We start from the raw sequence: 15,258 nt of genomic DNA on the forward strand, positions 1-15,258 counted from the left end.
ACGACAACAGACAGAAAATAGCGTTTTAATCGATACTATATACAAAATTGTGTCTTTACATTAATTACTATTATAATAAAAATTGGAATGCTCACTTGTGCTGGTAAAAACACAATAACACGAGTAACACTTCAAAACAATAAATACATGACGGATCGAAAGTTTATTCACATATTAAATTCTAACTGATATAAATATGTTTTACGATAGTTTCGCACGGCCTCACGAGTCACGCTGGTCAATCACATGATTTGATATAAATATGATCAACTATTAAAGATAGCAAGTGCCCTTGTTCATATTTTTCCGCATTTTGTGGTTTATTGGCACCACGAACTAACATTTTGAATAACTACATAATATACTAAATAACGTCGAGAGATAAATATTGCACTGTCATTTGTAGGTATGTATAATTATTTTGATGATTTTATTTTCCACCTTTACCTTATTACGCCACGCCATGCTCCTAAACTATTGTTAAAGAAGTCTGTTGGATTTAACATCGTAGTTTTTGACTAGCTTTCAAGAAGTTTGAAAATAGAAATTGTTTGATACATATAGTGACAACTATAAAATCGTTACTAAAATACAAAAACACAAATGCATCGTTACTTAAATTAAAAGTCACTGTCATGACTTCGGAACCCCAAAAGTCAAATCAGATGATTTCGCGTCGTAATTCAGCCGTGCGCTTTGCTCTACCCGTCGGTTTTGCTTTCGATCAAAATAATACTGCTGCCAAATCTAACCGTGAGCTATCGTTGGTTAGCTCGTTAATCGGTGAACTAAATTTTTTTTAGAATTGCCTACGTCAAAGATTCGAGACAAATAGAATTGTACAGTTGCGATTGAATTAATTGATTTGTAAGATTTTTATTAATATTTAACGCATTGATTTGGAGAAGCGACCAGTTGCGGGTTTGTCGTGCATATCTTTCAAAATTTAAGCGAAATATTTTCACATAATACATACTTTACACATTTGCCGGTAATGTTGTGTTTATACACCTCAAAAACAACACCACTTTTTATTTTTACACATTTACATAAATATTGTGGTTTCCATAAAACTTTCGTTCACCGACTCCAAAATTATCACAAAAATTGGCAGGTTTATACTATCGAGAGCAAGCCGAGGGTGTGTCTTAACTACCACATGTCCCTTGTCCCGGTCTATACGTTGCTGTGGGACACCACGAGCCAGGACAGGATGAAGTAGAACAGGCATATAGGGTACACCGCGAGCGCCTTTTTGCCTTCGGGCTGGCTGTCGCCGAGGAACTTTGTCGCCGCTATAAAGTGAAAAATGTTGGTTTTAATTGACTTGTTAGTTTTCAGGCTTAGTTTATTAGGTATGTTTTAGATGAAAGTTAGTAAAATATAATTTATCTAGCAATGTGTTAGTTTTTGTTTCGTTCGTTCGTTTCAGCCGAAAGACGTCCACAGCTGGACAAAGGCCTTCCCCAAGGATTTCCACAAAGACCGGTCCTGCGCCGCTTGCAACCAATAGTTTTTATTTGGTTGGTATTCAAATTATTGTAGGTTTCAATACTAGCAAAGTAAGAGTATCAAGAAATATTTAGTCAGAGTTTTGGACGCATTTGCAAGACTTATTTCCCAAATATAGATTCGCTTTCAATTAATTAATTCAAGAGTACTTAGATCCTTTTCTGAGTACGACTTTGTTCAGTCGTAATTAAGTTTTTTTAAGTCATTTAATTATTAATTTTTAATTATTTAAACTTTAATGCCAAAATAAATTTGTACATAAGGCGAACTTAATTACCGGAATATTTATTTCTCCTTTATTAGATTCACGGAATTTGCCGCCTTTTTTATCAATTTTAACAACAATCCCCATTACTTTCTACCCATCTCAAACTACACTACAATCTCTACCCCAATACCAACTACTCTCCACGCGCGAATTAAACACTGAGCGCCAAAGCAAAAACTGCATTTAACTCGCGCGCGAACTAGCTCGCGAGCTAATCTCCAACTCACCGAACGTGGCCCACACGAAGCCGACGAGCGATATGACGAGCCTCAGGAAGAAGAGGAACGTGGTCTGCGACGCGAAGAGGATCACGCGGCACACAACTAGCGCCAGCGCTATCGGAAACAGGCAGTAGCCCAGCACGCACACTGATTGGAAGAACGAGCTAGGGACAAAAGTAGCTCGCGCTTAGATTATAATTCCTTTGATACAGATTCAGAATATAGATATTTAATTTTTTAGCGTTAAGAGTCGCATCTCAAACTAATGTGAAAATTATAAATAACTTGAAAATATCGGAATGCCTAAGGCGGGAATTGAACCCACGACCTTCCGCTTGCCGGGCGACTGCTCTTCCAACTGAGCTACTTAGACACTGGATGAAACCGTCGAAATTTTCAAGTGTAATACGCTGATTCAGAATATTTACTACTAAACAGACTGTGTTGAGCTGAGTTTACGAGAATGAGCTGGAGGCACAAGTAGGTCAAGATTAGATTACAATTCCTTTACTAAACTGACAGACAGTGGTGAACTGAGATCTAGATACGCGGCAGCATGTCAAGCCAAGTTTAAGCAAAGGAACTGGCTAGCCAGTGCCGAGTGTAATATCATAACTAGCTAGCTAGAGGCAACAGTAGTTCGTGCTCAAATAATAATCAAGAATCTAAATATATCAGCTATGGAGAAAAAATGATGGCACGAGAAAAAAATATTCAATATCAATGTACAATTTATTTGTTTGTGCTACTACGTTTTCACGCACCTAGCAATAGACCTGAAAGAAGGATAGGCTACGGACTAGGCTAGGACTTTTCAAATGAGTTTACGATTCCCGTACACTATCCAGTTGAAGTTTATAGGCATTTCTCGCTTTTGGGCGTGGGAATAACAGTTATTTATAGTGCAACTTTAATATTTGAAAAATACTTACATGTTTCCCCCAAGGAGTTTGCAATTTAACGTAACAACAGCTGCACCTATCCAGACTAGAACGAAGACTTCAGCGAACTCAGGTCCGCCATCATTGGACTTGTCCGCTCGCTCTGAGCCCTGGAGAATGGTCGCCATGAATGTACAAAGCAGAAGAGGGCCCCAGAGATCCCCTGAAAAGTAATTACAGGCAATGTTACTTGGCTGCACAATAGTTTAAACTTTAAAGCATGTGAAAGGGTTTGATTTCAATGAAGACTATTTAATGCAGTAATGAAAAACTATAAAACATGTCTACTCTAAACAAATAAACTAAGATTTGTAAATTAATATGAATGAAATAAGAATAAGCTACTCACATTCTTTCAATAAACTAGACTTTTCTCTAGGAATAAGTACATGGTAAAATTTGTTGCCAACTGCTCTTAAATCTCGGAGCTGAAAAAAAAGATAAGATCTATTGAGTGTAATCCTTTTTTTAAGTTTGGAAAGAATTAAAAAAAATCCAACAAAAACACAACTACAACTTTTTATTCATAATTACAGAGCTAGATTTAATTGCTCCCACATAATGACAACAAGACTAAACAATAGGTACTTCCACTACCATACTATAATTCACTTTCAGAGCTAGAAAAAGATGATAATTGAATTTATTTTACTGTCTCTATTTTATAAAGTAGATATCTAACAAAAACACAAAACACTTATATATTTTTAAATTATCATTCCACAACTAATGCTTTGAACACATTAAAACAATATAACTCACAAATGTTTCCTTAATCGGTTCGTCGAGTGTGTTGAACTCCATGCCATCTCCGGGGGCGCCGCCCTGTGTGGGGATGTTCATCTCTCCCTCCACCACGCCCACATCGCCTGCTGGAAACATCTGAAACATAAGGTGATATCAATAAAACTTCATAACTAAGATGTTACCCTACTAGGCATAATTCAGGTAATTTTACATCCTATTTAAAGTAAGATTAGTTTGGAATGCTTTGGTATAACAACCCTCAAAAAGAATGTCTTGTTCTAAATATTCCATTATTAGAACTAAGTAGATAACAGTTTTGTGTAAGTTTGCTTTTGCTTAAGGCTCGAATCATAATATCCTTAATTTTTGCAAGGCTACCACAGATTAATAGAATCTGGGAGCCCCCAACAAATCTTGATACAGAGCACAACTAAGGCACGTTAAGCTACTTCTGTCACCTTAATAAATGTATGAACAAGCAACTTTTTTGGTCAAAGATATCATAATTTCAGAAGTATGACTCAGCTCAAGACAATTCTTAAGATAGGTAAGAAATTAGGAAATGGCAAGTTCTAGGCTGTGCTATAAGTATACTATTAATAATTACCAAGTAGATTAATTAAAACGCATGGATACGGTTATTAAAAACATGAAAAACTGTATAAACGTAAAGTAGTAAACATTGTTTCAATATCGTCCATGTACACACAATACAGTGCTGTTAAGAATTTACTCACATCATATTTGGAGTCAAATGTAGTCATGGTTTCTTTTTCTTACAGTGAATTTATTGAAATTGATCGTATTTAATAAAAATTAAATAAATTCCAACACATCAAACTGAAACTCCCTTGCTGAGGTTGACATTTCAAGTTTTTTCGAAGACGTTTTATATGGCACGCAATGATAAACGTTGATATACAGCCTTAACTATTAATTTTTGCAAGCCTTAACAAATGTACCACCACTAATCGTTAAAATAAAACTGTGAGTCAAACCCACAGATATGGATGGTCAAACCCATGAAGCTACAGATAAAAATGGAGGGCAAAGTTGGGAACAAAACTTGANCAACCAGTCAGCTTTTTCTTGTGTATTGATTTGTGTTTTGATTAAGTTTATTTATGTTTTAGGGTAGAATAACGACGAAATAGTGTTTTTAGCAGTGAATGTAATAGAACTGAGTCCCACAACTTCGTGCGTAGCCGTTATGCTAAGCTATGAAAGTAACAATTAAAAGTAAGTCAGTGACACAGTTCGTCACTCATAATCTACGTAGAAAAACCGCAGCATTTCGTGTTATTGAGTTAATTTTGTACCAAGGTTGGACCGGCGTCGCGACTTGGCGTTGGGTGGCGAACGACGACAACTGCGGCATTTGTCGCATGCCCTTCGACAGCTGTTGCCCCGACTGCAAGTTGCCAGGAGACGACTGCCCGCTTGTGTGGGGAGCGTGTTCCCACTGCTTCCACATCCACTGCATCGTGAAGTGGCTACACTCTCAACCGCAGCAGCAGTGCCCTATGTGCAGACAAGACTGGAAGTTCAATAACAAGTAGACAAGTTCATGTAAGTTGTATTTATTGATTTTATACTTTAAACCCTTTGGCACTTGTGTCAAATTAATTGATTTATTGATTAGAAATTCCTCCGGATATGGGGCTACAGGTGTTCATGGGCAGCGGTAATCACTCACCATTAGGTTACCTCCTGTCCCATAAAAAGATATCAATAAAATGTAGGTAATGGTTAATTTGGCTGAATATTTACTAAGTATAATAATATCTGTGTTCAATTCTTGGTGTATTGAGTAGAATAGAATTTGTAAACTACTAAATTATTTATGGTGCTAATGATGTAAATACATCCTCAAAAGGGAAATTTCAAGTATTAGCAAAGCTCCATACGGCTTCAAGACAGTGACAGTGAATTACCTTACTGTTAGATTATTATTTTTTGAAGTCCTATGATGGTTTCCTGTAGGAATACCTTTGATGTCGATATTTTCCTATCTTTACTTTCAAATTATTCATTTCAATTTTGAAAGTTGCCAATTGGTCAATGTGATAACAATTTTTTTATATATTTTTTTAGAAATTAAAGTTAATGCTGTCAATAAACTGGATTATTTTCATTGTTGTTCAAAATTCAAGTTTAATCCACTTTATAAAACATACAATGCTTTCATTCACTTGCTTTGTAACGGCAGACCTTGCCTTTCAACATCCCACAAGGCCATGTGAACACAACAGTAATACCTACTACCTGATCTGTGTATAACATAAAAAATAGTATGCAAGTATATGATAAATCAATTTCATTTTGTAATCAATTTATGAATCTTGTTGCACAATCACTCAACTTGTTTTGTTTTGTACAATGTTTTTTTATTAACATGTTGTGTTACACAAGAGCATAAATAATAAAAAGAAAAACTTTGTCGGCAGTTTTACCTACCATTTGAATACATAATGCACATGTGCAATTTATTACCAGCTGTATCCTGTAATGAATTAGGCACATAACAATATTTACAATTACAACAAACAATAGAATTCAATAGATTGAAGTATGCTTTCAAAATCGCCAAACAATAGCCATAGCGCGTCGCGTGTGCCACGGACCGGTAGCCAGTATTGCGTTCGTTCTCATTGTAAACAATCGCTTTTACGTTATTAAAAGTGTGGGTCAACTCATTGTTCGTCCGTGCGGCGCACGTAAACTGGAAGATATACGCAACAGTATACTACTGAATAATTTCTAGGTCCGGGTGGTAAAGTTAAAAGTTTTGTGAGTGCCTATTTGCTTGCAAAAGTCGTGTCGCCCTGTGGGACACTGGAAAGGAGCCGGCATGCGGTCGGCTCGCCGCGCGGCAGTCGGTAACGCTCGCTCGCGGGGACGGCCGTGTCGACCCCGCGTCTGAGCGCTCGCGAGTGTTGTGACACGCAGTGAAGTGCAAACGCGCTCCATACTATAGCTCTCCTCTTATAGTATTGTTCGAGTGACGCTTCGCTCAAGCATGCTGATGGTACAGACCAACGCCCAACCCATGAAGACCAGCAAACTGAAGGGGCCGCCCCCCGTGCCACCGCGGCCCAACCAGAGTGTGGTAGCTGAGGCCCTTGCGAAGACGAGGAAGGCCGTTGCTGAATCCAAGGTCAATCTGTCGAAGTCGCGGGTGAAACCAGAAACCGCAAAAGCCAAAACATTAGAACGAACCAATGCCGTGAATCAGACCACTGTTTCGCCCAAACAGAACGGTTTAGCACGAGTTAAGTCGTTCATCCGCGATGTCATCAGTGATCGAAGCTCTTCTTCCGACGAACGAAGGTCTAGCGGACAAAACTCTAGGCGGAGTTCGAGCGACAGTAGCTCGATACCGACGCCGGCGCCGACGAAAAGATCTAACGAGTCCCTAAACTCTAAAGCGGTGAAAACATGTAAACAAATTTTAGTGCGATCTCTTTCCACTTCTAACAAGTTAGACCAAGACGCTAAGTGTAAAGTGACGAAATCGTCAAGTTTTGCTGAGAAAACATTGCCATTGAGGAAAGCTCCTCCTCCGCCTTTATCACCTAAACCTAAGTTGAAACCAATGAAGCCTTTACCTATACAGAAAAAGTCTACAAGCAGTAACCGTAGTTCCCCAAAGCAATCGCCGGATATAAGTCCTTATTCATCGCCAATAGATGCGAAGCCCCCACAGAGCCCTTTATCAGAAGCGCCCTATGCTACTGTGGAGGAAGTTCAGGAATTCGATGATAGATTACGTAACAGTCCTTCTAAGCAAGTCAATAACACTCCGGATACGCGCGAGGTTTCTACAAGCCCGAAACGTGACGACAATGTAAATAAAAATACCAATTCCTTAGAGCGAAAAACGTCAAGGGTCACCGAATTGTTAATTTCAGAAATACTTGCGAGTCGAAACAAGGACGATGCAAATATTGTTATCGACAAAGGCAAAGACTCTGAGAATCTGAATGGTGTTGATTCGCCGGAAATTGAGTTGATGAAGGACATGAACAACCACGAGATGTTGATATATGAGTTGCAGACGATGCACTCGCAGTCCAGCGTTCCCAGCGCGTTAGAAGCGAAGGACATTAATGAAAGAAACGGACATTGTGATTCTGAGGATTCGGAAAAGAATTATGCTATGTCTTCTGTCACAAGTGGAAATACAGACGATGGATACGACCAAGCTTACGCTTACATTTTGGACGATGACCTCAAGTCTAGGTAGCTATAATTTAAGTTCATCATTATTGTTATCACTGCATCAACATGAATCTTCCGTGGTTATTAAAAATTTACCGGTAGTTTGTATTTAAAGGTCAGTAGCTGAACCAGGTTGTCCGGTTAGTCATACGTATAGTGTAGTAGCACATAACTANTATAACTATATGTTCAAACTTTAGGTCAGTCAAATGGGACATCGTTAACAAGTAATAATTGCGTTATCACGACTCTTCGGCAACTTATGAATTGTTAACTTTGTAGGCCTTCGTGTCACGTGGGCTGAACTGGGTTGTACTGCTAACAAGTTTATTATGCCTTTGAAGAACGCCTTTTGTAGTTTGTGCTAAGAAAATAAACGTCGAGCTCGACATAAAGCGACTGAACGGCTGAGGGAAACTAATAAATTTAACATTTTACTCTTTGAAGCGACATTGTTTCAGTCGTCTCGTGTCGCACTATTATTAATAGGACTTGTTATTCTTTTAACATTCCTAACAAGTAGTATTTTTACGTGACTGTTAATGAGTTTTCAAAAATTTTACAGAAATTAAAAAGATAATTACGTCACGTATTAAACTATCACGTCAATTACTAGTATCTCCCTATCCCCACCCCCAAACGTAGAGCTAATAGTGACAGATTTATTTGAAATCTTTTATTTAAATTCCCGAACATTTTCTGGCATAAATCCATACGTCCGTCTGCTTAATCATTCAGTCTTTTGATTGTTGTTTGTCCATGAAAATTTGTATGATATCATGCTCTATAAATCTACGAAACGTCTTTAATGCACTTTGCAGGTTTCTGGAACTTAAAAGCAACATTGATCCACCTACACAAGGGCTATTTATATCTTGATCCATGTTGTGGTCTTATTGATCCATGATATCATTCGAGCTGTAAACTCTACTTCCAAGATAAATATTGTTCAACTGTAATATAATTACTTGTGTTGTCTTTATTTAATGTTTGAATCATAAAACAAGTCGATATCGATTCATCCAGATTGCTATGAGAATTGTAAATGGTTTTATAAAGCAATAAAAATAATATGCATAATTGTACATGAAATAGGCCTACTGTGTTCCAATAGGAATAACTCAAATCATGCAAAATCTTGTCATATGAAAATCAATCTAGCGAGCGTTCATTCCAAATCTTATATCCTTCTCTCTCGCTCGATTGTGCTCCTATCACTAGTCATTACTAAAGTAAGATTTTAGTCTCTACCCAATCGCTTAATCAAACAGCTAAGAGAGCTATTTTCGCTCGCCTATTGTCCAGCGACGTACAAATGAAATCAACCAAATAGTTCAAAAGAGAAGCTGATAAGAACTCTTAGTTAAAACAGAAAAAACATAAACGTAGGATTCTTACAAAGCTTAAAATTGAAATCACTTCTCCAAGGCCGTCCAAACAGCACGATATCCAGTTTCTTTCTCCCAGTTACAGCTATTTTTTCTACATCTATTGCTTCCTCTCCAGACTTCGCAAGCAGTTCCGCGCTATCAGCACCATGTCGCTCCAAGGGCTGCCTCCTCTGCCCAAGAGCCTCAGCGGATTCGCAGAGGGAGAACCTGAGGACCAGGAGCCTCCGTCCTCGCCCTCCGATCCGCCCCCCACTGACCTCGACTCGCAGCTCACGTATCTGAAGAAAGAAATGGTAAGTGTGCCTTTACTTCTTTAATTTTCTGTAAGGTGAGTATAGACTACTAGTCACTAGAGCCGCTCAATGTAATGTCTAGTGTTTCACCCTGTCACGAACCAAACGTCGTACATTTTCCCTGTGTTGTACCATTTGCAAGAACGTTACATTACATAGAAATGCTCCTAGTCTATACTCACCTGTACACAAAGGACGATGGAATTTAGTATCCCGGAAAATTTTAAATAGACATTCACTTTTATGGGCACAATTTATTAAAACACAAAGCTCTTTATGTGAAAATAATTAACGCTGTAAAATATTTATCGTTTAATAAAACAAGGTTTAACTATGTCTCGTAAAATGGTAACCGTTTGGTTTAACACGTTGAAACGTTAGATGTTCGGTCCGTATTTCAAAGAAATTGAAATATTTTTGGCATCGAATTTAGTACACGCAGCACGTGCATTTTTTCTTGGCTCTACCAAGTTGAGACATCTGTTACATACTAAACCTAGTTTCTAGGTTAACTTGTTAGTCAGAAGAACGGAATTTGATTAAACCTAACTCTTGTCATCTCCATTATTTTTTGTAAATGAAAGTTCGTAAATGTTTGCTGCTAATTTCAAACACTTGTTTAATCCATGTCATAATTTGTTTAAAAAATATTTTCTCCAGTTCCTACTAAGCTCTGTTAACAGCTTTAATAACATGGGAAATGAAATATTCCGTAAATGTAACATTAGAATCGACTATCTATCGCCAAATGGCCTCTACATTATCCAATCGGTTGATAACATCCGTAACGTAAAACCAGTTATTTCATAAAAACCGGTGATGCACACTAAAATAGCATGGCTCCCCATCCCTAGTACAAACATGGTAATGTTTAATGTAATACACCGGCCGCGGTCGGAGTTCGGAAAAAACAGATGTTAAACTTAGTTTTAGAGCTATCACTCGTTATCTGAGTGCCTATTCCGTAACGCGATTTTCGTATTTATTTACTACGATTCTTTCTGTCACTCTCGCTCGTAACAGATTCCAAGGGTGAGTGAGAAAGACGAATAGATATTACAGTCGGGAAAACTTACATGGTTTCATGAAGTAGGGCCACTGGGCGAAGTGGCGCGCGTGCGGATTTCAAATGTTGATATAAAAGGTTGGATAAAAAATAGAACTGGGTTAATGTATAGTAGGTAGTTTAGTTACTAACCGTGCCTGTGGACTGAAAATTCTGTAACAGTTTATAGTTTTTACTATTATGTACTTTTACTTTGTAAATGTTATATTTAACACTACTTTGCGTATTTCGGATCTAGACTAATGTTGATGCAAAAAACCCTACGTTGCCAATGTTGCCATGTATTCTATCTATACTTGCATTTATTATTAAATTTACTACAAACTGTACTACGAATAATAATGTCACAATCAACTCTAGTAATCTAAGTAAACGAAATGGAAATGTATAATTTATTATTACTCGATACACCTGTATCTTTGTTTGCACTGTCGATTTCATTATAGATCGCTGATATCTATTTGTGCCAATATGGCAGTGTTATTAAACACGATAAGCTATAGGGAACGGCTGCACTATGCCTTGCATTTTATCTGCGTAACTATAATACAATAACAACAATTACTGGTAAGTGAAATAATATTTACACGGCACTTATGGTTTATTTATCTAGCTGTTCGATTAACATTCTTTGAGCAATCGGTCAAAATAGGATAGTAGATGTGATTTGAATTTTAAATTCTCGTTTGAAGTTTGTCAATCATAATAAACTTAGATAAAGCATAGAAAATCGCTTTGTTTATGTCACAGCAGACGGCTGGCTCTATGAATCATCGACGAAACATGTTTGTTCTAGCACTCTTGGCACGCTCCAGACGCACTAAGGACGTTGTCATTTATCAGGATTAGTTCTCAAGAACTATTAAGAAGTTGCGGTATGATTAATAGTAGTTATTCTATTGCACATTCGGCTCGCAACTTCGTTCCCGTGAGAGTTACAAAGAAAGTATAGTCTGTCTGAAGTGACAGTTACTTATTGCTTTAATACTTGTAATCTAATAAAATTCAGGCACGCTCCGCTCTAATTTCTGCTAAGCCCAAAGGTTGACTAGAGGAGTTAGTATAACTCTATATTGTACAACAAAAGACAATGCCGGAAATTGGCGTCTTTTTTTTTTCGCGCGGCCATCGACCAAACCATGTTTTTTGGATACAAAATAGTGTAATAAACCAAACTTATTATAACATGTATACCTCTAAACTCAGTCTGATGAACTGAGTTACGAGCATTAGAAGTTTGATGATTTACATAGTAGATTTGCTTTTTGCGCGCAAGTTTTGTAAGAAATTGCAACAAAATAGTGACATTGTATGTGTAAACAAACAATACCACCCATTAAAGGCTCCAGACATCAGTGTGGAGTAGAATCAGCGCAATTAAAAATTAGCGCAATATTTTGTTGCAATTTCTAACAAAACTTGCGCGCAAAAAGCGAATCTAGTATGTAAATCATCAAACTTCTAACGCTCGTAACTCAGTTCAGACTGAGTTTAGTGGTATACATGCCATAGTAAGTTTGGTTTATTACACTATTTTGTAATCAAAAAACAAAGTTTGGTCGATGGCCGCGCGAAAAATAAAAGACGCCACCTTCCATACAAAATCTGGCATTGCCATTTGTTGCAACACCCTATACCTCCCTACCACTGATTTGGTAATTATTTGTCAACATTGACGTAAAAGGAGATTGCCCCAAATAGCAACAAGTTCTGTTAATTACAACTTTGTTGGGATACATTCCAAAGTACAAATGTGTTTGCATCGCCAAATATCACGAGATAAAAGTCGTTCAAAATTACAACTACATACCAACGAATTATCATTTAATTAAAATGTTACCATAATAAGTTGAATTTGTAAACCTACTAATCTTTGCATATTAACATAGATAAGTTTTTAGAGTAGTAAATTAAATAGGCCATTTGTCTCCAGGTCTTGTTTTATTAGTTCTTGAAGGATTTCATTATACATACATTTTTGAAGTTAGAATTTGTAAGTTGTAACTACACGATGATTTGTTGCAGTTTTGTAATATAAACGTAGCAGTAGTAGACATACTACATACAGCACCTCCCCATGACGCAAAAACACGTAATTACCCTACCGCACTCTGCACCTAACTAATGACTGCAATGTCACCTTGTCACTGACAAAACATACCAGGAAACTTGGAGAAAAAATCACAGATATGGACCAGTTTTCAAGTCAACTTAGATAAATAATATAAATTGGACTCTTTACCACAAAAAGGAGAATAGCCACTTGGAGTATAATTAAAATATTCATACATACGTAACATAGTACAGAACTATGATCCTCGTGATAACTAAGATTTTATCCTCAGAAGGATTCGAAGCCGCAACAAGCAGATGCGACAAAGTGGCAATCAATTGTGATCACTTCAAGTATGGGATTAGTAATCTTCCTTTGGTTAGTCGTACTGTTTATACATGAAGACTCATAAACCAGATAAATAATGTCCAAACGGGGGAGTAATTTATAGTCTTTAGTGCTGATTCTGATTTGAAACTTCGATAAATCGATTTATATCTCGCAGGCTGATCGGTAATTATTCGTCGAAGCCTGCCGACCTTGTAATAATTTACATCCTACTCGCTCGTCAACTGACTACATTCTTTACACTTTACAACTAACTATAAAATACTATGTCGCAGTAAATACACTTGAGCGTACAATACACCACCAGTGATTTCTTTTGTGAAGTAGGTATTTCTTTTATATCTTTGGAGAATTTCACACAGTGACACTTTATAAATTGTAAGTTATTATGAAACTACAATCTTTTCGGATTCGTTCAGTTTTTTTACTTGTAAAAGTAATAAACATCCCTCTTACAAACTTTTGCATTTATAACATTGATTGGTAGAAATTGACTGAAATAATGAAATAGCTTATTGCTATTTAATGATTTCCATTAGGCAATCCAGTCGTAAAATGGTACATAATACTAAAATATTTCACGTGACACATCCATTTCTATAGTATCGAAATCCGGTTTAATAAGTTTATAGGCCTATGGTGTAACCTTGTTTGCATTTGTATTCTTCTGATTATGAAGTCACGAAAAGCGTAGGCTCTACTAGACTGTGTCTATAACTTTGTATTATGTTTAAATAATGGTGTCTAATCTAATGTAATGAACATTATGAATAAATTTCTTATTCTTATTCTTATTCTAACAGAAAAACTAAGGCAAAAAAAGTATACTTAGCCACCTGTAAATACAAAAGGCCACACTATGCGATGGCAAATGCATAAAAAAGAAAGACTATACAATAGTGACATCCTGTATTTACTTTAATTACAATAATGATTAAACAAGAATGTGCATCTGCTGTCGTTTAGCTAAGGATTTGAAAGATAATGTTTATCGTTAACGATACCCGCGTATTTTCCTTATTCGTTTTCTTCTATTGTTCTCCCTCCGATATAATAAAGTCTATTGTGCCTTTATTGCGTTGTAGATTTTCGATTGCATTCTTTCCGTCGCTAAGTTTTCTGTTACGTCTTTACATACCTATTTTGGAAACAGTTATGAAAGTGATACTATCGGACGACGACTTTCTATGCGCCTTCTTTTGTATGGGAGCGTCTTCGTCTTCCCACGCAATTGTTCGTACTAACGCCACTGGGAAAGGGGCAAGAGGCCATTTCTGAAACGGTTAGCAACTGCGTCTCAAGTGCTGTCACTTGGGGTCAAATGATTGTTAGAAAAATGATCAAAGGTCATTTCACCAGTAGGCATAGGGTTGAGGCCCGTTCACACCAATAAATTGTATCCTTCTTTAAAACTCGGCAGTTCGTCACAACATCTCTCCGACTCCATAGGTCAATTCTCTGGCAAAAGTAACCAGCATACCACTGTCATTAAACTGGCTTCGTTTATAGGTTCGTTGACAAACCTAAAAGTAGACGCTCATCAAAACTCTATTTGTATCAAAAATAAACTCTATTCGTGTCAGAAGAAAGCTTCCTAATTCTAAGTATAGATGGCATTTAATTTGGAAATGCCACCGTGGCGCGTCGGCGATTGATGTCGGCTATTCGGGATGGTCAACCCTCCGCCCGCATTGTCTCACTAATGTCACAATACAGGGTGTCTCTGTAATTATGGATCAAATAAAAAGGACTAATTCTACGGCTCAAATGCAATAACTTCCCAGTAGAAGGAAGTGCAAATCTTCCAAAAAAAAATAAGTTTTTAGCGCAATTTGTCTTCATTTGCTGGTTAGCCAATTAGTATGGGTACGTAATTTGGGTATTGTTCCTATAGGTAGGAAAGTGGTTGCATTTGTACTTTTTGTGTGATGCATACTTACAGGGACACCCTGTATAATGTCGCTGTTGACACCCATCGCATCCGCGTTGGCACGGCTCTGGTCGGCGGACACCATTATTTAATTTATTACAGTGGCGCGACAACTTTATTTGCGTACTTTCACCTATTAGAAACGGGTTAATCGCCCTGAAATTAATACCGGAGCGATGTACTTCTTCTGGTTTAGCTTGTACTAGTTCATGCTCACATGTGAAATGGCAGTCTTTATGAGTGGTACTAAAGTTAAAGTACCAAAGC

General features: G+C 37.3%; 2 protein-coding genes across 4 annotated transcripts in view; one reads left to right on the forward strand and one right to left on the reverse strand.

Moving 5' to 3' along the window:
* Positions 1 to 9: 9 nt before the first annotated feature.
* Positions 10 to 4,565, reverse strand: Yipf6 (protein). The gene is made up of 6 exons (XM_028316277.1): positions 4,427 to 4,565; positions 3,705 to 3,824; positions 3,292 to 3,370; positions 2,934 to 3,105; positions 2,008 to 2,165; positions 10 to 1,295 (listed from the first exon to the last, which is right to left on the reverse strand). Exons 1-6 carry the CDS (start codon positions 4,451 to 4,453, stop codon positions 1,177 to 1,179), a joined length of 675 nt encoding a protein of 224 aa, XP_028172078.1. The 5' UTR covers positions 4,454 to 4,565; the 3' UTR covers positions 10 to 1,176.
* A 192-nt stretch (positions 4,566 to 4,757) lies between these two features.
* Positions 4,758 to 15,258, forward strand: part of lmgB (lemming B) — a 35,698-nt gene continuing 25,197 nt past the window's right edge. The window contains exons 1-3 of one of the 3 annotated variants that reach the window (XR_003656582.1): positions 4,758 to 4,928; positions 5,013 to 5,258; positions 9,417 to 9,594. Coding sequence is in view for 2 of the 3 variants with exons in the window: in XM_028316252.1 (XP_028172053.1) it covers positions 6,709 to 7,931; positions 9,417 to 9,594 (1,401 nt within the window). In the remaining variant the exon portion in view is untranslated. Of the gene's footprint in view, positions 4,929 to 5,012; positions 5,259 to 6,416; positions 7,932 to 9,416; positions 9,595 to 15,258 lie in introns of those variants that run through there. The other 2 variants (XM_028316253.1, XM_028316252.1) reach the window with 2 other exon arrangements.

The sequence above is a fragment of the Ostrinia furnacalis genome, unplaced genomic scaffold, assembly GCF_004193835.3.
Source record: "Ostrinia furnacalis isolate ACB-3 unplaced genomic scaffold, ASM419383v2 OfSCF5489, whole genome shotgun sequence".
NCBI classification, from domain to species: domain Eukaryota; kingdom Metazoa; phylum Arthropoda; class Insecta; order Lepidoptera; family Crambidae; genus Ostrinia; species Ostrinia furnacalis.

What these genes read in the sequence shown, in the direction of transcription:
- Yipf6 (XM_028316277.1), bottom strand. Translation starts at nt 4,453, where the DNA reads ATGACTACATTTGACTCCAAATATGAT. An exon ending in AAACTCCTTGGGGGAAACAT is followed by an intron (nt 2,166 to 2,933) that starts GTAAGTATTTTT and finishes TTTTGTCCCTAG; the next exon opens with CTCGTTCTTCCAATCAGTGT. An exon ending in CTTCGTGTGGGCCACGTTCG is followed by an intron (nt 1,296 to 2,007) that starts GTGAGTTGGAGA and finishes TTCACTTTATAG; the next exon opens with CGGCGACAAAGTTCCTCGGC.